Source organism: Falco biarmicus, chromosome 4 (genome assembly GCF_023638135.1).
Source record: "Falco biarmicus isolate bFalBia1 chromosome 4, bFalBia1.pri, whole genome shotgun sequence".
Lineage (NCBI taxonomy): Eukaryota > Metazoa > Chordata > Aves > Falconiformes > Falconidae > Falco > Falco biarmicus.
The window spans coordinates 41,455,615-41,482,165 of NC_079291.1; the positions used below are offsets into that span (position 1 = coordinate 41,455,615).

At 37.9% G+C, this 26,551-nt stretch overlaps 1 protein-coding gene across 1 annotated transcript in view; it reads left to right on the plus strand.

Annotated features, from left to right (window-relative positions):
- Positions 1-26,551, plus strand: part of PLXDC2 (plexin domain containing 2) — a 271,468-nt gene that overhangs the window by 145,258 nt on the left and 99,659 nt on the right. The window contains exons 3-4 of the mRNA XM_056336805.1: positions 558-704; positions 5,527-5,596. Of these exons, the coding sequence (XP_056192780.1) occupies positions 558-704; positions 5,527-5,596 (217 nt within the window). The remainder of the gene's footprint in view (positions 1-557; positions 705-5,526; positions 5,597-26,551) is intronic.

The following is a 26,551-nucleotide window of genomic DNA, read 5'->3' on the forward strand; positions in this document are numbered from 1 at the left end:
TGAGTGGCATATGTACAGTAAAACAATCTTGTTGAGATTTGAAATGAAGTAGCATTGTAAGCCTATAGCTCTTAGGATTTTTTTTTATGTTCTTATAAAGGATATTCCAGTAAATTATGTTCAAAATTGATAAAAAATACAGTTTTTTTAAGGTGTTAGTACTGCTTGTTGCTTTGTTAGAGCATGGCTGTTGTTACAAGAACTTACTAACCATCGTGCCTTGAAAGCCGTCAAACATTTTGCCATAGTTTTCACTGATGTGGTTACAGGAACTGTATGGTTGGGATTTGGGGACAGTGAACATTATAATCATAATATAAGATGATTGTATGAGGTAACTGTTTGCCTTGCCAGCTGCTTGTGGTTAGGAGCAAAGCTGTCTTCTGCAACACATTTACAATTTGTACTTTTTTTTTCATTGTTGACTTGTAGTGTAGTCTTTTCTGCTGCTCCCAGGAGCAACAAAACTCAGTATTTCAATGATGTGTTTTATATAAAGAACTAAGGTGCATCTTCCATTCTAATCTATATTTGCTGTGGGTTTTTTCCCCTTTCAGGAGGATACAGATCATAATTACTATACTTCAAGGACATATGGCCCATATGATTCTACCAGCCGGGATTTGTGGGTGAATATAGACCAAATGGAGAAAGACAAAGTAAAGATTCATGGGATCCTTTCCAATACCCATCGGCAAGCAGCAGTAAGTTATCATACTTTTTCTTCTTTGACTGACATGGATATTTTTCACCAGTGACCAACACAGTAGTATTACTGAGTATGGTGACTACTGTCACAGAGCTTTATCTTTGAATTTTAGTTAAGCTGTGAAAGTCTGCACGATAGTGCTATCAAATGATTCCAAATCGCCGCCTTGCCCCTGCTATAAAAGTCCTTCAGAGGTGCCTTAACGTATATTTGAAATTTGCTTCTGTTCTTAAGGATCACAAACTATCAAGCAATACACTATTTGTGTTGCTGAAGTCAGAGGCAATTTTGCTATTGACTTCAATAACAACAGAACTGGGTTCAAGGTTATGTTGCTGAAGTTTGTCTCCCACGGAGTGTGTGTGTCTTTGCACTATCATTTTGTACGAGGTGTCACACTTATTTTTTCTTTTGGGACAACTGATAAAACTCATGAGACTGTCATATAGTATCAGCAGTGATAGATGTGATCACAATTTCAGGATATCAACAAACAAATAACATGGAGTGTAAATAACAATCTTGTTTAACTCATTGTAATCGTGCTGTCAGGTAAAACGGGTATGACAATAATGGACTTAGGTGCTTAGTAGTGAAATTGAATGCTGTGTGATTTACAGACTGTATTCTTCAATCTCACCTGTGGCTGGAAACCATATATAGAAGAGCCATTATTAGCACAAATTAAACAGAAAAATACAACTAAGAGTTGTGGTTCATGAGGTTCTTGTTTCATCCATTCACCAACTTGGCTCCAATAAAAAGTCCTTGGATTTTGACAAGTTTAAAACTAAAATCTAGTGAATGCCTTATTTAAAAGTTGTACAGTTCTTAAAGATGCAGGCGTGTTTAACAGTTTTAAAGCTGAGAGAAAAGGCAAGTTTAATACATCTTTTACCTCCCAGGCACCAGCCAGGTGATTGGCTCAGAGGAATGTAAGAGCATGAAGAAACACTGTGGTATTTAGCTCAGAATACAAAAAAGCAGAATGGAGTGGTAAATCCACTAGATATGACTGACAGAGAGTCTAGTACATAAAATACATTCCTCATAGCAAAAAAAGACTGTAAAGAGCCGGGGATAATGCAAATCCAGAGGGTTCAGGCAGTTATGTGTCTTTGGGGTAATTGAATACAACTGTGTCATCTATTTTCTTAAGACAACTTGTTTCTAATGAGAAAAACACCTCAGGGGTACCTAAAAGTGAAAACCTATATTGTCTGCCTTGCTGCCTTTATCTGGGATCCTGGTGGTCTGTGTTGAGGGAGAGAATGGAAACATGCAAAAAAATGTAATAAAGGGATTAAAAATACCTATAAGGTAAAACATCTTTCCCTAATACTAGTAATTTGTAAGGCTTGGGACCAAAACATTAGTGAAATTCCTTTGAGAAATTTTAGCCTGTTGTTTAATGATTATTTAAGATTACGCCCTTTTACACCTTTGTTCTAAGTAGTTTTGTTTCCAGTTGGATCCCTGAGATTATACACCTAAAAATGTCAATTCCAAGGGGGGCGTTTTGTCGAAGTTACTAAACCAGAGGTTTAAAATGAAACAATGCTTGTGGTCTGGGTGCTGGATCGGTCTGGAGGACTGTTCAGCACAACAGAGTGGAATTTGGCAGCACAACGGCTTCAGCTGTTTCTCCCCAAAACAAGCAATTTAAGACTTTTCTGCTGAATGTCAGGTGCCCACTTTTCTCTGCTACAGCTGGCAGAAATGCAGGCTGTGGTCCAGGTTTAGCACACTGATATCCATCTTTTTTCATATTTACCCAAATATCTTGGACTGTGAACTTGAGTGACTGCAGCCATGTCTGCATACTTTTTTAAAGACCTGGTTTTCAGAGGTTTGTTTTATGTCCCTCCTGAAGGATGAAAATGTGCCGGTGAGTGATTCTGTAAGGCTTTATATTTTATTTATGTGTCTATAATAGATTTCTTGTATCTGTCCCAGCAAACAACACCCATGTGTACTGAACAACAAAATTATTTAGATGAGATGTGTTCTTTATAACTGTATAGCAACTGTAGAGTCATATATTCTGAGCAGATCATAAATAGATAAGCAGTGATCTCTTCCCTTCTCTTCCATAGAGATAAACTTTGCCATTACTCTTTTTAAAAGGCCATTTTGCACATCCTTCTGTGACTTGGTGATTTACATGCTGATAATTTCTACAGATTATCTCCAATTTGATAGTAGAACAAAAAGTTAAATTACTATATGCTAAGTATTATTTTTTTCTAATAATGTCAGGGATTCCTTGAATGCTAAATATGTTCCACTCAATTTGTGTGTTTTCCTTCATTTGGAAGTATGTAATCCTAAGAGTTCCCAGAAGCTGCCAGTTGGTTTTGCTTCTACAGGAAACATGACATAGAGGATCCATGAGATGGTTTGGCTCTATAAACAGCATAGTCGTCATTTGGGTAAAGTTACACGCAAATATTGATAAAACAATTAAAATGCCTAGCAGTACAGGATTTACACCTTGAGTAGCAATTTCCCCCCCACCCCCAACATATTGCTACCATCTTCTAAACTGTGTAATAAAATTTTAGGTGTGGCTTGGATGCTCAGTGTCTTTTGATATCTAATAGTTGATTACTCAAACACTGATCTAGATACAGGATCACCTTACACTTGGGAACTCAGTTCCCTTTCCTGTCAGTCCAGTCTATCGTTTGTGCATAAAGATAACATTTTTATTCCAGTGGGTTGAAAGTGCTGATATTTGTTCTGAAAAACAAGGTATACTCTCTAGCAGCAAAAGTAAACCCACATTTATTTCAAGTGGCTTTTACAAAATCACACTTTAAAACATTCCTTAAATCTTCTTTGTTCTTTATTACAGTATTATGCTAAACAATTGTCTATATTAAACGTTTTTATATTGTCAGAATTTAAGGCATCACTTTTTGATAGAAGTCAATGGGACATCTGTATCTGGTTTGATTGGGCACAGGGTCAAGTCTTTATGGCAAACATCTTTATACTAGTGTTTATAGCAACTTAGAAGACTGCTAAGGGGGCACATTTTTCTTTTGAAGCTGTTTAACTTTTTTGTTATTCAGACAGTTAATGCTAATAGGTAAAATGGACAGTAGTGCAGAAAGGAAAGAGGGGTGGTTTGATCAGAGAATTGATGGTTTTAACGGTGTTCTTGGAAATTATGTTTGGTAGAGCAAGGACAATTTTTCACTGGAGTGCGTACATAAATGTAACATACATCTCAGTGGTGAAAACTTCAGAATATGTTAAAACTCGATTTGTTTACATTAATTTATGAGCTGTCTTTCACATGTGCCATTTTGATTAGAAATATTCAGTTGTATATCTGTATTTTATGTATATACAGAAAAGGTCATTAGAACCTACTTAGTCCAATTACCACACTGCAAATGGATTTTTGCATTCTAATTAAAAACAAACAAAATTGTGCTAATAAATCCTGTCAAAATTCTTTCTTCCACTTAAATGCAAAGCAAATCTAATTTAAAATTACTGTAAATCTTCAGCTGTTAATTTCATGCTAAATAATTCTTTAAATTCTGCTGGATGTCTCTGGATTCTTCCTGAGAGAAGAAAGAAACACTTGGATATAATCTGAAAATAATAAACCCAGGATAGAAATAATGGTAGAGAAAATAAAGACAAAATGCTTTTTCACCTCTTTTTGCTTTTTAAATGCATGGACTGTTGCCCTTAAGTGGAGACATCTGAGGTTAGGGTTGAGGATCAGTCACCAACAACCCATCTTCACACTGATTTTTTTTTTTTTAATTATTATTATTATTTTTAAACTTGTCCTAAACAACAAATAATAACAGGCTGTATACCCTGTTCCTATTTGGGCTTCAGGCCATTATGGAAGTGATGTTGTTTTAATGGGATATTACACTTAAACAGTGAAAAGACCTTACTGGGATTTCAGCATTCCTTTCTGTCATGACTACTGATTTATTCAGAGTTTATCCAGGTAGTACACCAGGTGATGATTACGGGTGGCCACAATAATCACCGAGCTTTGGGAAAAGAGTGGAATAGATGGGAGTGCCATAGGTGGCGAGGGGAAATGAGTTTGAATTTGAATGGTGCTTTATGGGGAGCTTATGTGAGCAGAAGAGCGTTCTCCAAACTACAGTTCCCTGCTGTGAATTCAGCTGACAGAGGATAGGCTGATGGGGGAGAAAATACTTTTTTCTTCCTTTTTATTTTGCATTAAGTACTGAAAGTAGAGTTTGTTAATACATCTGTTGAATATTTCTTTATAATCAGTTTCAGCTCCTAGTTAACAGTGTAGAGAGGTTTGGGAACTGACGTCGTGGGTTTGATGAAGGAGTTGCCTTCCAATGACCAGCCTCCATCAGATAAGCACCCAGGTAGCAGCAGGATGTCACCGAGGGCACTTGAATCTGAAAGAGCACACCACCTGCAGCCAGGGAAGTGGGTATCCTGTAAAACTTAGGTACTGCTAAGGTGTTAAATATTGATGGCTCTTGAGAAAGAGGTTGAAGAAACTTAAGGAAAACCTAAGAATCTTATTAGTTTTATTTATGAGAGAATTATAATGTCTGCTGATGTATTTTGTTTTCTGAAATCTTCAGTTATGAAGATCCACTGCTTTCAAGTGGTTAAGTGCTACACAGAATTGTTTCCAATTAGCTATTGGCAATTTCAAATGAAGAATAGCAAGGCTCCAGTGAAAAATAAAAAGCACTGAAACAGATATTTGAAGTAGAGGACTACTCATTTTGTTTTCGCTTACCTTTCTGCACAATGTCAATTTTATTTTCTGCTGTTGTTCATTTCAGAGAGTGAATCTGTCCTTTGATTTTCCATTTTATGGCCATTTCCTGCGTGAAATTACTGTGGCAACTGGGGGTAAGTGTATTTCTAACCATTTAATCTGAGTAATATGGGAAGAGTTCCTTTCAGATATTTAAAATACCTTTTTTCCTGTATATATGTCAAGAGATAAACTGAAGCATTTATTTATTTATTTGTTTTTTATCTCTTACTATTTATTTATTAAATTTTAATTTCCACAAAAAGAAAATCATGAAATGTCAATATGATGAAAAACCTCCAGCTGCTCAAGTTGAACTGTTTTAAAACCTTCTCATTGTAAGACTTTATAGCATTAATCATTTTCTATTTAGGCATTTGCCCCAAGAGTCTTTTGTGTGCATGTGTGCGTCTGCAGCTGTTGCACTTGTGGAGATAGTGCTGGAGCCAAAACAAGGAGGGGAACTTAGGTTTTGCCTGCATGTGGGCAGAGAATTTACTATCCAAATATAAGAAGTGCTGCTAGAAGTATGTAACTTGTCACCTGTAAGGCAAACCCATTGCAGTGCATTGCCTTGGTGTGGTATGGTGTCCGTGACAGTACCATAGTGTTCCTCTCCTTCTCTGTGGTAAGGTGGGAGGTATGGCACAGCTAGAGCTCCTGGTCTTGTGGATCTGGGACCAACTGATGGCTTGTGGTTAGTGTTCTCCCTCCCATTGCTGCTGGCTGTTGTTTACACCGATTTCATGCACTAGGAACAGCTGTTGACCACTTCTACTCCCCTCTAGCTCCACCTCCTTGAAAGACAAAGAGGAGACCACAGGAAAATGAAATTATGTGGAAGACAACAAATGAGAAAAAAGGAGAAGGAGAAATGGTCAAAAAATGAGAACAGGGAGACAGAGGACAGCATCACAGAACACCCACAGCATCCTCTGGTTCTTGAACATGTTGAGCAAGTTTGTGGACTCTGGCTGGTGGTGCCCTGCCTAGAGGTGTGACAGGATAGAAAGCAGATAGAAACCAGGGCCATCATCACCAGGACCAATCCTACCCCATCTCTTGCCAAGGTTTCCCCTTCTTATGCTATGGGTGGCCATCTGGCCGGGATCAGGGGATGCTGATGTCCCACTGCACCTCTGAATGGGAAGGGTATGACTGAAAGATTAGAGAAGAATTGCAGCCAGTGTCTCAACAAGAGTAGGAGCTGGAACAGAGGTTTCTGTCACACTCTGTGTCAGGATCTCCATTTTGATACCAAAGCAGAATACAAGAGATGGACAGAGGTGAATAAAGACTGATACTGGTTGATTTGCAGTCAGAATGATAAAAAAGGATGCAGAATTATGGGCTTACTTCAGTACCATGGTTTTCTCTTCTTGATCAGCAATGACATTTTGATACTGATTTGTATCAGATGAGCCATGAACTACTGATTGGGGTTTTGATATTTGTCTGATTTCCATTCTGCTTTGCTTTTAGTTTCATTTTGGTGCTTTATCATCAATGCCTAGTTCTGTACTCTCTTATTAGAGGAGTTATATTTAATCATGTGCCAAAATAAAATCCGTGAGATCTGTGTAGCATGAAAGAATGGGTAGGATGAATCCTGCACAGCTAAAAGAGTAGCAGTGGGGACAATGTTCATTCTATAAATGTCCCTTTATTCTTACTGCTGAACTTAGTTCCTTAAAACTTCACAAACTTCACTCTTTCTCAAAGTAATTCTTCTTGTATGGTTGCTCTGCTGGGCCTTCACTTTTAATAAAAGCCCTGAGTTTTTACCACTGCTATCACTAATACGCTGCTGTCATCAGTCTTCCCCGTCTGCCCCCAAATACTTGGGAGTAAGGTTAAGCTTCCAAGGAGAGCTCTGTTGTAATAATTTGTGAGGGGAAAGATTTTTTTATTTGTTTTCTTTTGGTGTAGAGCATTTAGGGCATTTAGGTGGTTTGTGGTGTTTGGTTTGTTTGTTGTGTTTTGTTTTTTTTTTTTTAAAGCATGTAAGCATATAAGAATAGCTGCAGCTCTGCAGCAGTCTTTTCTCTTGCTATTAATGGAACCTTGAATGATAATTCTGCTTTTCTTTTTGCCCCATTTCTACTAAGTAATATTGCTGTGAAATATTTATGGACTATTATCAAGCTACACAGGATTTAACATCAGTCCTTTCGCTATAGGCTGCTGACATTAGTGCAGAGGTAACTTCTGTCTTTCATTTGTTGCTTCTATGATTTTCAACCTCAAAATAAAGCACAAAAAAGTAAGATCTAGTCAGTAATATTTTAAAAAATATTATCTTGATAAAGCCCAGTAACTGTAAGTCATCCTGTCAATCCAGGACAGGATGCAACCTTTTCTACAACTTTAAGACTCCTAAACCCATTTAGTGGGAAAAGAAAGATGTATTTCTGTCCTGACTCTCTGATGCATGTTTTGCTTTGGCTATGTTTGCAAATTTTGTTACTGTCAGTCATTGGTGGTACAGTGTGGCTTATAGCCTAACAACAAAGTATAAAGACAGGTTCCATGTCCTTTTTATACTGTATGGTATACTATTTCTTGTTAATCAAGATTTTACAGTGGCATTGCTAATATTAGACTGGAATGCCTCCAGAGGTTATTCTGAGATCAAAAGAATGACAGTTAATGTGTACAGGAGTCCCACATGATAGATATCCACTTCCTGGAGAGTAGGTTATGATTAATTACTCTAATGACAGCACTACAAACTGTTTTTACTTCCAAATTGTAAATTAAATAACCTTTTTAAAAGGAAAGTTGAAGACAATGGCACATTAAATCCCTATCACAATAAAAATGTCTACCTAAATGGTTTCTGCCATTCTTCATGGACGGTGCATGGCAGAGTTTCCAAGTTAGTTAAGATGACTTTGAAATTGCTGCAGTGTAAAACTCAACTTTTTTTTTCCTGTCTAACTAATATTTATTTTCTCTTCTGAAGGGTTTTGATGAGCTGATTGTGTTTAACTAAGGAAAGGGAGAACAGGGAGTGAAAATACCTAGTTTAGGAGATTTATTCACTGTTGTCCTTAGCTTGTATTTCACAAGGTTATTTAATTCATAGCTAGGAGGTAAGACAGCTTATAGTATTATTAACATAATTAGTAATTTGTGGTTCTTTAGGATAAGGACATCTATCTCCCCGCATTCCTATAGAGAGCATTTTTAAAGCAACCTCTGGAGAGCTCTCAAAGCTTTAATAATAGTAGATAACACAAGAAGCAGCTGAGTTTTGGTTTTTGTGAAGATTTCTAAAGTTTTTGCTCTACAGGTCAAAAGTACAGTTATTTCTGTAATAAACCACTCATGAGTTAGGGTCATGTTGCGGATATCAGGGAGCTAAGCACATGAAATCTGTTTGCTGCCAGTCACTGATAGTCCTAACAAAGCTTGGTGGCTGTGGGGGTGGGAGAACCTACTCTGTGCTACAGCTCTCCAAGCAGTAACACAGCCCTTCTCAAGGGAGTCCCTGAAGCTCTGTGGTCCCACATTCTACTTAACATGCAACAATGCTTCCTACTTGGTTGTATTAATCTTCTGTGCTCATGGTAAGGCCCTCTTGTTTATTTGTGGCTTTTTTGTTGTTGTTGTTGATCGGTCTATTTTCTAGTGCAGCTTTGTATCAAATACTGTAAGTTATTTGGGAATTGTTTTCTTATATGGCATCTTTCATTGATGTTATATTTCTGATATGCCTGTAGCAGCATTACAGAGGATAGTAGTATCCAACCCAGATTATTATGGATTTTCATTAAGCCTGATATTTGTTGCCCAGCGTTGTCGTAGTTTAACTCCAGCCAGAAGCTGAGCCCCATGCACCTGCTCGCTCACTCCCTTCCAGCGGGATGGGGGAGAGAACTGGAAGAGTAAAAATGAGAAAACTCATGGGTTGAGATAGAGACAGTTTAATAGGTAAAGCAAAAGCTGCACAAGCGAAGTAGAACGAGGAATTTGTTCAGCATTTCCTGTTGGCAGGCAGGGCTTCAGCCTTGTGCAGGAAAGCCGGGCTCCATCACATGCAGCTGTTACTTGGGAAGAGAAACACTGTAACTCCAAATGTCCCCCCTTCCTCCTTCCCCCAGCTTTACGTGCTGAGCACGATGCCATGTGGTAGGGAATGTCCCTCTTGTCAGCTGGGGTCAGCTGTCCCGGCTGTGCCCCCTCCCAGCCCCGTGTGCCCTCCCAGCCCACTCGCTGCGGGGGGTGAGAGGCAGAAAAACCCTTGGGGCTGCGCAAGCCCTGCTCGGTGATAACTAAAACATCAATGTATTGTCAACACTGCTTTCAGCACAAATCCAAAATGTAGCCCAGTACTAGCTGCTATGAAGAAAATTAACTATCCCAGCCACAACCAGGACAGGGATTAATAAAGGTTTTAATTTTTGCTTTTGGAATTTCCCTCATGGTTTGAATGATCAACATTCATGAGGGGACTTAAAACATTTTCAGTTTCTGTTCTTTCCACAGAATGACTTCATAGTATTGTACATAGCCTGTAAATCAAGAATATGTAGACTGCTTAGGAGCATAAAACATATTTGATTTTTGCATTTAACTATAGATATTTGGCAGCAGCAAAAGTAAAAGCAAATTAAAAAATAATAATAAATTTGTTCTGTATTATCACATACTGGGAAAACAATATTTTGGTCATTGAACTTTCCTCTAGAATTATGCTGTCAAGGATTTAGTTAAGCAGTTGGTTGTAATAGACTACCTTAGGTCTATTAGATAGTACAGACAACTTGGCATGGGTACACCCTGGTATTTTATTAGGGAATCCTTCAAGGTATCTTCAAGTCTCTCCCTTTTTTTCTTTTTTATTTTTTTTCCACCTATATTGTGCTTGAAGACTTTTCAAAGATAACTTTTTTCTCTATTTCAATAGCAGTCATATTTTTATAGGTAGTGTAATGTATAAATATTGCAAGGTGAATTCAGAGACAGATTTTGAACTGGCCTAAGTTTATGCTGTTTTGATGTAGTAGTTTGTGCTGTTGCCTTTTGAACTAGGAGGAGTTCAGCCACATTCTTGATGATATATCTGTGATTATAAGTTTAGCATCTTCATGCTGGTTTTAGTGAGGCTATGCAGTCTTCCTGAATTCACCCCTTGGCAGTCAAGATTGATAAAATAATACATTCTTTTTCTGTCAAATCTAGATTAAAAAAAATACATCAATCATATCTATGTTAAAAAGCATTTCGTTTTGTTCTTAAGTTTTCCCTAACATCTTCAGGAAAATTTAGTTATTACTATCCATATTGTAGTTATCTTTCCCACATTGTGTGCCTACAATGACAGCTGCTGTAGTTAGCACTGAGTAGACCGGTAGAGTTTTCAGAGATAATGACACCATCTAAATGTAGCTAAGAGCTTCCACTGTATGAAACCTTTATTGCTTTTGAGGTTGGTATCTTGGGCAACTCAAGTATATAATCCATTACTAACACTTGTTGGGAATCTGGCAGACAGGGGACAGGTAAAGAAGAGTAATAAAAAAACCCAAGCCTGTTAACCAGATTTACCTTCAGGGCATTATCAGGTTGTTGCATGGGGCTGATGACACAGAAAGTTTTGAGCATTTGTGCACAGTGTGGCTCCACAAGGCATCCTGGGTGAACAGGATTGAAATCAAGAGCCAAAAGCTTGCTCAGCTCATGCTGGACTCACACCCAGATTGTAGGCTTCTGGGAAGAAGACTGTGATTTAGGTATTTACAGAGGTTAATGCTATCCTGGCTCTTTTTGGTCACACAGTGGTGACAACAGAATGAGAAATTCCACCACCCCTGTAGGCACTGGTAACTTACGGTGGCATGGAGGCCCCAAAAGGTTTCAACAGACTTTGTGCAGGGAACTGCAGTGTAAAGCTGTGTTTTGGAAACCAGGAGTGTGTATTATGTCAGCAGGAGCCCTGATATGAGGAGCAAACCAGAGCTGAGCCCTCTGTCCTTCTAGCCACTGTCCCTTTGTTTGCCACAACCTCAGTCTGTATGACCCCACTCAGGTCATCAGCTCCACAACAGTCATGCTGCCTCACGCTGGTTATCAGTTCACTGGGGCTAAGATGAGAAGACAGAAAATAGAATAAATTTCATGTTTTTGTCTGCAGCAGGAAGCATGCAGTAGTGGAAATGGCAGTGGATACATAGAAAAGGTGTTTAGAATATGACCTAAGTATTTGTACAGGTGAAAATAAAACAGAAGTCTTCCTCAAACTGACATGTAAAACTGGGGTTAATTTAAGGCTAATTCCTACTAGAGGCACTGCCTGTAAGTATATAGTGACAATAACTTCCCTTATTTGACAGTTTATTGAGGTCCCCTTAGTTGTTTTTTTCTTTTTTTTTCCTGAAAGCTCTAAAACAGGTTAGATGATCTTGCAAGTCAATATGACCTTTGATTTAGACAGTCTTTCAGGAATTGTCATTAAAAAGAAAATCGTGTGTGCATCACCTAAAAATGTTACAGTTTTATATGTAACTATCAGCTTGGGATCTGTTGTGGGTTTTGTTTAAATTTTTCAAAGCCCATTTCTGTTAAATTTCCTCTACATCTAGTGAACATTTCTAGACCAATGCAGACAATTCTGTCCGACACTGAGGTTGTTTTTGCATTGAAGCATCCATCATGTTTTATTCCCAAAGCCAGTAACTGCTTTGCAAAACAGAAGTCAATGCAAGTATTAACATGCTGATTGTGACTGTATATTAGAATGTTTTGCTAGCAAATTAATTTCAATTAAGGCATCATCAATAAAATTAAATTTTCAGACATTAAAGAAACTGTTATTCTTTAAACATCAGTTCCAAAAATGCAGGAGTAATTACTTTCAGCAAACTAAAAATGGAAATTAGGTCTGTGAGCTAAATCCTGAAGTCTCTGGTTAATTTTCCACTGACTTTTAGGCAAGTAACTACCGATTTCCAAGTTCAAAGGGAGAAAATAAGGTCTGAATCTAGGAGAGAAAGAATTGAAGGTCAGTTGAAGGTTACAGCTTTGTTTGCTCTGGGACATGAACATGTAGACCCCAACTAGATGGGCTGTACCAGGATGAGAGGATGCTGGCATTAGGGGACAGGATGAGTGAGGAGTTCCCTGTTTGAGTTGTGGTGGTATATTAAGGAGCCAGAAGGTAAATAACGCTGAAATAAGTTTATACACTGAAAAGGTAGAGTATAGCTGGATGTGGTTTTGTTTGACAGGGAGCACTGGATTGTAGCAAGGAGATGGTATTATCCCAGAAAAGCCAGAGGGAAGAAAAGCTGCAGGAGAAACAGGTGGAGGGAGAAATCAAACTGGAAGTCACTACTATTAGGATAAGTAATAGCTATTTAATAGATTGGAAATTTCAGTAGTAGCTCCTAGTGGGCGAAGCTGTTGTACTGGTATTGAGGAGCACGAATGAGTGGCACAAGAGAGAAAAATAGGTGTGAATGAAAAGGTGAAACTTCAGTGTTACTCATCTCTGGTGCTCTCTATAGTCTATCATGCAGGTTATTATGTTGGAATTTCTGGGTGCATTTCTGCAAGTATGGGAAACTGGAAAGAAGAATACTGTAGAAATGACAGAAGAATACAAAGCAAATAGTTGTAGCAGGCTTCCTTGTGGAAAAATGTGAAAATCAGCATGCTTAATGATAGGGAAATTACACTAGGAAACCCACAGAACTGTAGGGGGATAGATTATAAATTGACCAACATAAGAGCAACCACCTGGTGACCTCTGGTATGCAAAGACCACCATCTACTCTAGCAGCCTCTGAACATGTCAGCAACTGCCTGGACATCCCATTAAAAATTCAATTTGAAAGATAAGTCTTTATAAGTATAACTTATAAAACGTATGTTTTCAAGAAGTAAGAAGTAAAAAGTAACAGAAACAAGTGATTAGTATTTGGTGAAGGAAGCAAAAGGCGACTGAGTGATGTGATTATTGCTTTGTGAAAGCTTAGCTAATTTGTGATGGGTTGATCACTGGTAGTTTTGGAAGGGATGCTGTGTAATGAAAGTGCATAGAGTGAAATAATTCTGCTATGAGCTACAGGCAGGGGCATAGGCTGCAGGCAAGTTTACAAGTGAAACAGATTCTATACAAAGGGTACAATTCATCTAGCTGTGCCAACATCTATATCTGTGTGTGTCAGCCTAAACACACACACACAGTTAGCAGGGAAGTAATCAATGTAGTCAGCAGAGTCTATAAACACCGAAGGCAGATGGCTAAAGTAGGTTGGATGAATTGCATCCTCTGTCTAATCCTCTCTATATGTTAATGTGTGCGTGTATGTATATATTGCTACAAAGAGAGGATGGTGTGATCAGCTCATATATAGATGTTTACATATTTAGATTTACAAAGCCGAGTGAATTGACTGTCAAGATATTTTGCCAGCTAGCCTATAGAAAGCTCCAGAGATGTCCACCTGTCCTGTGCAATACCAAGTGCACAGATACAAGTCAGGAAGAAATGGAGCTCCAAGGGCTCAAAGTTGTTACAGAGAAAAAACATGAATCAAAAATGTTCTGCATGTGTAAACAGCTTATATAAATATTACAACAAGGAGAGCTTGCAACCCCCAAACCAGTCAAAAAATGGCATCATGTAGGCAATCAAATCGTAGTACTGAAAATAAAGTACTTTGGATGTTTGAAACAGCATGGAATGCCAAAGATGGGATGTATTGGCCAAATACCACCAAGGATGTTAGAAGGCTGATGGGAATGTATGGGGAGCACAGCAGTAGGAGCCAATAAAAATTGTGCAGTAAGTTTTGAAGCAGAGTAGGGATGGGCCTTTAAAAAAGCAAGCCATGTATTACCTTATTGCTGTAGCTTACTGCTTAGACATCTGGAAACTAGACAGCCTGTCAGACACTTCCACAGCAAGCAATAGACCCAGAACTGACACATGTCAGCAGAGCAATAGGCTATTCCAGCCTGAGGCATTTCAGGCAATGACTCCCAGTGTTTCTGGCATTTATGAGGATGGGGATTCAGTCACGTATAGTCCTGCTGAAGCTGGAGCCAGCAGTTGAATCTGTATTAAAATTCAGTGAGATAATATGTGGCAAATCACCATTTAGTAGAGGAACATCCCTGAGCAGCAGCAGGAGGAATCATTTGAAATAATTCTTTTGGTGAGGTACTGCCTGAGCATTTCTACCACTGTTAATAATGGAGGGAGTACCAAACAGAAATAAAAAAGGCACTCCAATACTAAATCCTACTGTGATCAAATTAAAGTTGGTAATTTTCTAAAACTGAAATCAATAACTCCTTGTATGGCTACATTACCAAGGTCAGATTACATGCTTAAAAATATTCGTCTATATTAAAGAGAGAACTTTTTGCATCTAAGATATGCACAGCTTTTCATCAAAACTGCAACTATTTTACCCATTATTGACCCAAGATAAAATCAAAGGTATTGAAGGCACTGAAATAAATTTTTCCACTGAAACCTGATGTTATTGGAACTGCTGCTGATGAGCAGCTGTGAGGTACCTGAGCATGGTTTCTAAACACTGACCAGTCAGGACAACTGATTCAAAGTCATCTTTTATTCTCACAAGAAAGCATTGCACTTATTCCAGTATCAAACTGTTTGTAGGTGTGCATATAGTTTGTGGGAAAGTAACAGAGGCAAAAAAACCCCACTTGGGTTAGGATTAGATAGCTGCTTAAAATTTGTTCTATACAGAGATAACGCATTTTTAAATTTGTTTTGGACATTGAGCATATATACAGGATTATGGTATTCATGATTACTTGTACTGTTTTCAATACATCAGAAGGGTTGAAAATAAGAAATGAGAAAAATAAGTACGGAAGTGCAGAGAATTCTAATACAATTTGCATCAATTTTGCAGTACTTTCAGGGTAAGAGGATCAATGAAAAAGGACAGAGTATGCTGTGGGGAAAGGAATAAAGCCTTATGTTGCACTGTTTGAGCTCTGTCTCAGAACAACACTTCTGAGTGGAAGGGAAATCTGTTCATCTAGCTGGTGATGCTATGGAAAGAGATGGATCCACAGGGTTAGGATCTGATATTGTTAAAGGTGAGGATGGTTGTGAATTTGCAGTATGGAATAAGTCTATGTGTCCTGGTTTTGGCTAGGACAGAGTTACTTTTCTTCATAGTAGCTGGTATAGTGCTGTGATTTGGATTTAGGATAAGGGTGATGTTGATACCACATTGATGGTTTAGTTGTCGTGAAGCAGTGCTTACACAGAGTCAAGGACTTTTCAGCTTCTCACCACTCACCAGTGAGTAGACTGCAGGGTGCAAGAAGCTGGGAGGAGACACAGCCAGGACAGCTGACCCAAACTGGCCAAGGGTATATTCCATACCATATGATGTCATGATATATACACATAAACTAGGGGGAAAGGTGGCTGGGGGCTGCTGCTTGGGAAGTGGCTGGGCATCAGTGGCAGGTGATGAACAATTGCACTGTGCATCACTTGTTTTGTATATTCAAATTCTTTTATTGGTAGTAGTAGTAGTAGTATTGTTTTCCCTTCCTTTTCTGTCCTATTAAATTGTCTTTATCTCAACCCACAAATTTTACTTTTTATTCCCCCCCCCCTCCCCCCCAATTATGCTCAGATGAATTTTCCCCACATCTCAAATTTACTTTCTTAAACTTTCAAAACCAGTGGATAGGTGATGTTTGCCTGGTGCTCTGCAGTATCGGTGTACTGAGTGGACCATCTTTTCAGAGCCTGCCAGAAATTTCAGTAAGGCTTTTCTGGTTGTTCCTGTGGCTTTGGACCCTTCAGCACAGGAGACATCAGGAGATGTGTTCATCGCTTAATGAAGAGCTCTTTGATAACAAAAATCACCCTATGGGCAACGTCTGTTAAATGGCAAAGGTGATATAAAGCAGAGTTCTAGCCAAAGCCAAAATCAGTAACTTGGACTACTGTGTCTGTTACAGGGGATTACACTTGTCATCACCAGTGTGTAGCTCACTCTGTAAAGACTCTGGAGGCCTGGCTGTTGACTGGCAAATACCAGCTCACGCAACTGCCTTCTATTTATCTCTTCTGTTTCTGATGTCTTATATTGCTGTACAACTGTTAAAAAACTTTCTCCCTGTTAAGCATCCTTTGTCTGTCATTCCTGTGCCAAGTGTCCCTTCTGGAACTACCTCTCCTGTTTCTGTAAGGGGGGGGTAAGCCCTTCTAACATCTTTCCTCTGAAACTCCATTTTGTCTCACTTTTCGTTAGTGAACTCATTTATAACTCTTTCTGCTCCTGCCCTTATGCTTTATCTTTACAAATTGGATCAGGAACACTTAGGTCAAAGAGAATGATACACTTGAGGGGAAAAAAATATTCCATATGCCTTGACATCACTCTGACCTTCATATAGGAAGGCATTTGCCAACTTTTACTGTGAAGCTTATGGGCAGTAGTTGCACCAAAGCAGTAATAGGACTTAAAATGACCCCATTTTTGTTTGTCTGTAAGGTTCAGTTTCATTAACGGATAACTAGCCAAAGCATGTGCCCACATGTAATGCCAAACAAGCACCTAAATAATTTTGCAGATCAGACAGTAATAAATTAAATGGTTTAATGTTAAGGCAGACAGCCTTCAGAATAGCTGGTAACTGCTTCACTGAACACTGGGGAGTTGTTAGGTATAGGCTATGTCTGAGGTGGATCCATCACTTCTTATTTCAGAATTTTATAGCAGGAATATATCTTATGTTCAGCCTTTATAGTGCATTGCAAAGTTTCAATAATATTGTGCTTTTACGTGGTAGTAAAGATTTTTAACGCATGACAGGTCTTTTTCTGCACCTCCTACAAAATATAATGCTTATTTGGTTTACTGCATGCTTATAAGCCAAAAAATAAATTTAAATCCATGTCTGCCTTTTTACCCATTGACTTTGTAAAAGCTACTATGTATGTCCAGTCTCATAAAATTTTATGTGGTTTTATTTTGTCTTTCCTACCTTATAGCATAATTTTAGCTCCTATTCTCAATGTAAAAAAGATGGAATAACTGAACTCTGCAAACCCCATCTGAAAAGTCATTTACTGAGAAAACCAAAAAATCATTCCCAAACCAAAACCAGGCAACCAGAAAATGATGCGAACAATGGACAATATATTTAGTTTCTAATTGAAAGAGGAAATTCCTGATAAAGAGTGGGAAATAGGCCTTTTGCTGTAAGGCAGTACTTTATAGAAGTGATGTATTAGTGTAGAAGTCCTAGGCCTAATGAAACGTGCTCAATCCATAAAGCTTCTAAGAGTTGTAAAGTAGTATTTGTATATATCCGCTTCATAAAATCAAAATAAAAAACAAGCTGGCAGTTGGTTACAAACATTTTTAAAAAAGGAAGTGTTTCAGAGCATAGATCATTTAGAGACCGATCAGGCTAGGAAATATGTTGAAAATTCAGCTTAGATAGTATTAGTTATTAAACGTAAGGACTGCTGTGAGTTGCTGTTTTTCAATAAAAGGTAGGGTCTTATTAGTTTGAATGCTGTCCAAATATAGTTAAGAGTTGTCCTAACTTTGACGAAAGTTCTGTTCCCTCTCCTCTTAAGTTTTTGTTGTTGTTTTTTTTTTTTTTTTTTTTAAATGTGTTGAATTCCTAATCTGGTCAATTAAAATGCAAAGGGGTATTAAAAGCTTTTTGGTCTATTGGTCCCATGTGCATCCTAGTGAAGGCTCTTTCCTTTTATCTTTCAGAGGAACTTGTTTTAGGCTTCAAATCAGGCTGCTGTAAATGCAGTATTAAAATTCTGGATGTGAAGTCCTGTACATTATGCAATACTACTGCTGTCTGGTACCATAGCAGCGTGTACTGTTACTGATTACTCATAAGAGCCAGGGAAACTGAGGGCTTAATCTCCTTTACATGTCATCATCCATATCTGTAAATGTCATAAATCTATGTTTTTATTCCAAAAATACTTCTGAAATTCATATTGTTCCTTGTGTTCCTGCTGAAATCTATAGACACCTGTATTGACTGATCATGTGGCTTCCTTAAGAAATAACTGTTAAAATAACTGATCACAGAAATGATACCCTGATCCTACTGCTATCAAAATAGGCCGTAAAGCTCCTCATGTTGCCACAGGATACTTCCCTAATGGTTTATATCGGGGAAACTCTAATTCAAGGTAGCTGCATTGTTAAAGCTATGTTCTACCATGGCAGGTAGCACTGATACTTACTCCTGCTCCTCTCTGAAATAGCCTAGTATGTTTACGAGTTGTAGCACAGCAACAGTCAAAGGCAAAGTGTCCAAGTCTGTGAGGGTTTTTTTCCACTTAAAGTGGGTAGTATTAGGTACAGGAAGGAAGTAATATAGGCAAGGGTTTTGCATGTGTATAAAGTGCCTTTAATTCTGCCAGGAAAGTGTGTGTGTATATATAAAAAATATAAACAAAAATTATCATAAATATTGTATTTGGAAGAACTCAAACTGCTCTGTCAGTTCAACTAAATGGTGTTTTTAAAGCTATAATGAGGTCGTGGTCTTATCCAGTTAATTATTTTATGTTCTAGCAATGAAAGGGTCTTTCTCCACTCCTGTGGGGTACAGTTTAATACCTTAGTATTTCAACAACTCATATGATGTATAGCTGGATGTTTAAGCTAGTGCATTGTCCATACAAGAGTTATGCATTTATACTGTATTACCTTTGTAACTTAATCTAATATCTCTGCATTGTATTAGCTTTAGTATTTCTAACATAATGCATTGATACATGGTACAGATGTGCTTATAAAGGCCTGATAAAAAAAAAAAAAACAACCCTGAAGAGCCATCATCCAAAGAATTAATTAATAACAAAAATTGTAAGAAAAAGAGAAATGTAAATCCTTGAAACAATGTCCTAGTTTGCAACTTGTAATATCTTGGAAGAGAAGCTTATTTGTTATCCCTTTATTTTGCTTCATGCTTACTAATTCATTGGGCCACTGGCAGTATGTCCAAAGCAATTTTAGCAAGTGACAGTAGGTTTGGTTTCCAGATGCATTGGTAAGCTGGGCTGTAAGCAGCTTGTTATCTGAAAGAAAAGTTTGGAAGCTTACACAGGCTTAATTAAAATCAATGAAGGATTTAAAAGTGAACACTGAAATTATTGCTGGAGAAATATAATTAACAAAGTAAATTGCATCCTAAAATGGTTCCAGATCAGCCCACAGGGACCCAGTGCCAGTCCTCACTGATGAGGAAGCGGGAAATATTCTGTGAAAGAAGGCAGCAACAAAAGACTGGAACCATCCTACTGATGGCACAGCCTCACATTAACAAGAGGCTATTTAGTCACTTAGTTTTACATGTTACCAGTAGCATTATTAAAAAATAAATATAAATTCTCTTTCTTCTTGCTATTAAGAGTATTTGTTTTGTTGTATCCAAAGCTACTAATCACCCAAAATTTCCATTTCCTATCTGTATATCTGAAGAAAGACTGCTAGAAAGTATAAGAAGCACATGAATCAAGCTATGTAAGCATTTTTATGTTTATTACTTCAGATAAAATATTCTAATTTCCCTACTTGGGATCTGTCAATGTCAGAGGAAATGTCTGCACCTGGAATTTGTTAGGATGTGTAACAGACAGTATAGAGAATACAGTTTTTCTTAATATCTCAACTGTCCTGCAATGTGGATGTGATGACTGTCCCCCTCTAGCTCTTGCAGAGTCTTAAGAAAAGCAAATGCTGCTACGTGGTTTGTGGGCTCAACAGTTGGAAAACAGAGTGCATGCAACTGTTGTCTGAGTCATGTTATGAAAAATCACTCGTCCGTTGCCAGCTTCTTCATTATAACATCATTCCTTCCTTGGCAACAGCACTGTCTCAAGCCAGTCCTTGCTAAATTCATTACCCTTTCAAGTTGTTCAGATTGATATTAGTGTGCTTTCTGAAACCAAGGCCATTGAAATAAACAAGTTCCCATGGATCTTTGTGAGTTTTGAATTGGGACTTAAATTTCTTCACTTGCTTCCCATTCCTCCTTATAATCTTGGCCTTGGCTCCATTCACGTTCTTTCCCCTTCCTTTGGTCAGTGTTTTCACTTGGCTGTGACATCCCCAGCCTTGAAGCTTTTTAATGCATATGTTTGTTCCTGAGGAGATGGTTCCAGGTGTGAATGGTGGAAAAGAAATATTTAGGACTAAATAATAGTTTGCTTCTCAAATTAATCTTAGGAAAGCAGTCACCACAATTTATTTATTTTTTTCCTTGCCAAATCTTGAACGGATAATTTTGTCACAAAGCATTGACTTAATGATAGGAATGTGTCATGAAAATTCAAACGAATAGAAAATAGTTTTTGTTGCTTTCATGGAAAGCTTACCACAAAACTAGACATTTGTTTTCATGTGGTTTAGTTCTATTTACTTTGAACAGCTTCTTCATGTTCCAGCATATTGCAGTAACTATTCTAGACAGGGCTTTTATTTTAGAACTACTACCACTAGCTCATAATATATTAATAATTTTGCATGTGTGTCATTTGATAGTGACATTCAAATAGGCTTCTCCTACTTCAGTCTGGAAAAGCAGCCTGTTGTGTTTTTCTCCTGTGTGTTCAGGAAATGATAAGGTAGCCAAAGTCACTGGCATGGCGTTCTTACTCTGCTTCACCAACCAGTCCTGATCTCAGCTCTTAAAAAGTACGGGATGAATAGACAAGGACTTAGGGCCATCAGTGCAAATGTGGCTTCTTCTTCAAGTGTTAGTGGGCTCAAAGTTGCCCCGTGTTGCCACAGACAACATTGGTGTAACTTAGCAGGCAGGGTCTCCCCTGCAATTCCTGTTAGAAGTGTTTTAACTTCACCCATTACTGTACTACAAAATCTCTTCAGGCTGAAGTATAGCCTATAACTCTGCTTTTAACCAACCTGAAAAAAAGAAAGCCAGACCTTGTAAACTGCATCATGACCCTTGATGCCTGGGGCCACTTACCTTGAAAAATCCTTTTGTAGCTATTTGCTCAAGTAGAAACGGTGACTTTTGATTTCAAGCTGCTGCACGTGGCAGTCTGGTACGTGCCTGCACATCTGAGAGCAGAGAGAGTCTAAAGGCTGTTGAAGAGAACTCGAATGGTGGCTGTTTTAAGAATCAAAGGGCTTAAGCAGCTTGCTAAAAATGGGTGTGGTATTACCCTATTGTTTCTTCAAAGAAATAAATGCTTATTAATTTAAGAATTTATTAAGTGAGCTAGCTGCATAATTGCTATATGCTGAGCTGAATGGCAGTAGATGTCTGGTTTAATATATCTCACTGGTTAGTTGCAGTGCCGCCAAATGAAACAGTATTATTTGGCAATAGCTTAATAGCACAATAAAAGTAAATTTCTAAGCCTGTTCTTTTTTACTGCAGTTTATGTTCTGCTTTCATTCCTTGCCTTATGTGGGGGAGGCCTGAAATATAAAGGATTAAAAATATCTATGGAGCGTTGACTAAGATTCTTAAATTCCATGTTGCTCAATCCTATACACTAAAATAAAGATTTTTCCTTCTTTTGCGTAGATTTCTATGAAGTGTAATTAGGGGGCACTATACATATTAATACATTTCACTTTCCAATTCTTGGCCCCTAATTTCTGCCTCTCTCACAAAATGCATTGCCACCAATATTTTAAGAGCAAAATTGTGTTTCTTAACCTATGGCCTGAATTTATTCCCTGAGGGGTATTCTGTAAGCCATTGGACCTGGGGACTTTTGGACCTCCTTAATGATCAGAGTAAGTGTGAGGTGAACTGCACACCTGCCTCCCTGTCCAAATCATACACTGCTACCGGTGACTACTGCTTCCTTTCCTCCACTTTAGCAGCTCTGAGCTGTACTTGTTTTCAAGTGTCAGAGCAGGGTTAGGACAGTGATGGCAATACATAACGCAGTTATAAGAATTTATGTCCATGTTTTCAGGAAAAAGAATATTTAGGTTTTCTTTGAAACAAGTTTTGTTCTTTGCATCCTACTGAATTATTGGCTTTTTTTAAATAGTGATGCGAACAGAAACCATTTTTTATTTTGGAGAGCACATGCTCACACTGCCCATAAACAGCCAGCCAGCAGCTTGATTAGATACATAACAATTTCTCTTTGAGGAGAGTTTCTGAGATTTTACAAATACTTTTTTCATGCTCCTGCAGCTGTAGCTTTTTTAACTATTTTGTTTGTTAATTACAACTTCTAATATGAACATGGGCTTCTGATAACACAGAGATGAGGAAGTTGTACATTCAGCTGTGAAAATACGTATGGAATAATGTTTGGCCTTACTTTGTATGTATTCGCTCAACAAATAGCAAAAAAGTTTGGTGGAGCATCCTCTGGTACTTCTCAGAACTCGGTGCTTTGAAATCTAACCCTAGATCTCCAGCTGCAAAATGTGTTTATTCTGATTTTTATAGATACATTTTTCATCTATTTCCACTGCGGGGGGAGGTAACAGGACAGATGTTTATGGGGCATTTAGCTGGTTTTACCCTACATGAACTGTAACTCAAGTAATTCTTATCAAGTACTCTGGGCATTTGGGAGGAGTAGTTGGGGTCATTTCATTCTTTAAGACATGCTGTTTTCACTGATAGCTATGTGGTGTTTATTCTACCATCACTGATATTTATTGAGAAAACATTTTGCTGGAAGCACAAATGGAACACAAGTAATATCTATCTGTAAATGTACATCTTAAAAAAAGGGACACCGACACCTTATAACAGTATACTTACCAATTATTCCAGTAGGTAATTACATTTTATGCAGACCAGAAAAGAATGGTAAAATATGGCTTTTCTGTGGTAAATAATGTATTTGGTTTGCTGTGCGATAAAAAAGTAGAAAACTGTCTGTGGAGTACCTTTTATCCATAACAAAAAATATATTTTAAATTTCATATGATGGGCAGTTTCTAGTTTAGAGACAGTTTCATGTATATGTTTTATTGACAGAAACCTAACCTATTTCTATCACATATTCTTCTTAAGATTAGGGAGGTGGGAAGGATCAGAGTTTTCATGAATTTCATATGACATGTTTTCCTTTCACAGGTGTTGAAAGTACTTGTCTTCCAGGCAAAAATGCAGTACTGGCTAGGCAGTCAAGAATATTCTCAAATATTTATGAGGTTGAAATACAGTTGCTTTGAAGTATAGCAGTGTTGGCATTTTGTTTTCTTTAAAATGTAGTCATTTTGGCAGTCAGTATAGATATTAAAGGTCAGCCTCACTCACAGAAACACCTTAAACTTATCAAATATTTTAAAACTAATGAAGACATTTTTTGTTTGCTGTTTCCCATTCAGATATCTATTTTTTTCTAATACATCTTGGTGGTTTTACCTTTTAGTCATGTTATCAGGATGCCACAGTCAGGTATGTTTTCCCTGGTTTTATTTCTGGATGATGTCTTGTGAAATTAAATGTAAGCACTATTGTTGACAGAGCTCCTCTTGGGTCACTCACATTCTTCTGTGTGTTTCTCGTGGTGCATCTTAGAAAACAGTTCCCTGGGAAAGGCCTTTTCAGCCTTGCTCCTTTAGATGAGTCATCACTGAAAATGAGGACACGTGGTAGCCTTTGTCCCTTTCGTAGTGGCTTGGGAGGTTTGGTTCTGTTGACATGGTCACATGAAATTGGCCATCTAATAGAGGCAACTTTTTGGTCTTGCAAATCCAATAATCATAGACAGCTATGAGCCATATTAAAATTATTCTTCCTTTTTTACACAGATCAAAAGTGTTCCATTCAGAAAAAAACTAGTGTAGTTCTTAAGATGCAAAAGGAAGGACTGAGGACTCCAATCCTCCAGCTCCAAAATCCTTTGCGTTGACAAGGCGTGGCTCAACTTTGAGAAACTTCTGAAAGGAGTTCTCTGCCTGTTGATGATTCCCTCTGTATGAAAGGTAGTTGGATGGTCAGAAGGTACTACTTCAGCATTGCTTTAGTGTTGCCCTCAGCAGTCAGTTGCCTTCCCTGGACATGTCAGAAACTTGCCTACTACAAAAGTGAACACCAGTACAGGGCTGGTAGGCAGCTTACTCACGCATTTTCACTAATCAGACTGTCTGAAGTGCCTATTAATTGTATCGCAACTGAACAGCAGTTCTGTAGGAGAATGATGGTTGGGTTGCAACAATTAAGCTATGCATTTAGGTAACATGACAAATAACTTTATTATTAATGTAAAATTGGGACAGTGTGAAAAAATATTTTTTAGCGGGCAGTCAACTTCTCCTATAAGCCAGCAGGCACTGAAAGTATATTTGTTGGACAGCAATGTGAAACATGTGGTCTCCAAAGATAACAACATACCAGAAGAAGCTTCAGTCAAAAGAAAATGTAAGGAGCAGCAGAAAGGAGAGCTCATTTTGAATAAGTTTACAGAGCTCTTGTCATCTCATCATTATTTTCTGTGGCAGACTAGCACTGCTATTAATATTTTGACTTCAAATAATCTAACAACATTCCTTCAGTGTGTTTGGCAGTCTGTTCTTTCGGGGTTTTTTGTGACTGACCTTCTTAAGGCTAACGTTCCTAGCTTCCACACAACAGGAACTATGCACTTAATATTATGATTTTGAGTCATAGAGCAGAAGGTTAATCAAAAGACAAATATTTTGTCCTCACATCTTTTGTGTATGTAAGTATTATCGTGCATTCTTGGTCTCATATTTTGGAGTAACAACACGAGTCCTGACATGACAGAAAGTTGCATAACTTTGTGGAACCCCAATGTGTGGGTGAGCCAGCACAAAAGTCCCAGACAGTTCAGCTAACATCTCTTGTGGTGTTATCAAGAAAACTGACATCCCTTTACAGTTCCTAAAGGTGATGATCTGGGTAGGTTCAGTGTGTCCTGAAGTATACTTGGCCTTAATATTGAATGACTATCCTTTTGTGGGGAAAGAGGCAATAACCGACTCGGGCGGATGGCCTGTGTCCAGACATAGTTTACAAGAATTTCTGTATTCAGCCCAGTACTGAAATGTGTCCTTATGTGCCCACAGTAGATTATAAGTATTTTTGTATTTTGAGTATTTTTTTGCTTGCACAGATTGTTGCAAAATTCATCTGATCACACATATCCTTATATATGTTTGTTTACATGACATCAGGATTATGAAAAACGTGAATTACTTGTTTAAACTGGTATAAAGTCATGGTAGTCAGCTGTATAAATCCATCTTTAAGAGCAATACAGTTGTTGATGTATGACTAGACAGAAAAAGGGTCATGTTAATAAGATTGCTGCATGTCATAAAACTGTGATGAAAATTTTCTGAGTTTTCTGTTGAAAGTTTTTTTTTCTTTTCCATTCCATTTTCCAACAATTTTACTGCAATTGTTACACCTGTAATTCTGTTTGTGTTCTTTCCTGACCTCTCCTGGAGACTTTATTCTGAATGATCATGGATAGCTGGTGTTTTTTGCTGTCTAGAAGTAAGAGTAGAGAGATTCATGACTTCATCAGCTTTTCAAAAACTACTGTTTTCTCTGTTGGATTTAGACATGGGCATCTTAGGCTTGTACTTGCTTTTTCTCCATTAGTTTTGTCATGATACACAACATTAGATCTCTATTTCAGACAGGTGAATCAAGAATATATTCTTGATTTTATTTCATTCATCTGTGTTTATAGCAAGTCATTTTGTCCTGTTGACAGTCTCAGAGCTTCAAGCTGATTTGTCTCATACTGTCTCTAGTCACATCATTGTCTTTTTGCTGTTATTTTGACTTTTGTATATTGTTTTTATTTAACAAGGCTACCATTCTGGAGCCCGTTTCTGCCTATATTTTAGCATATTCTCAAATTTTAAAAGAGCGGTCGAAACAGAAACTTTTAGCTGAAACCTCAGCATTATCTGTTGAAAATCTTCAGGAGATTTGTTACTGACTTCAGCAAGAGTGGGAATCAATCTGTGATGCAGTTTAGCGTCATCCTCCTAGTGTTTTGCATCATTAACTGAGACTGAAAGCTGTTGGATGGCAGAGCAATTCTGTTTATGGCATGCTTCAAA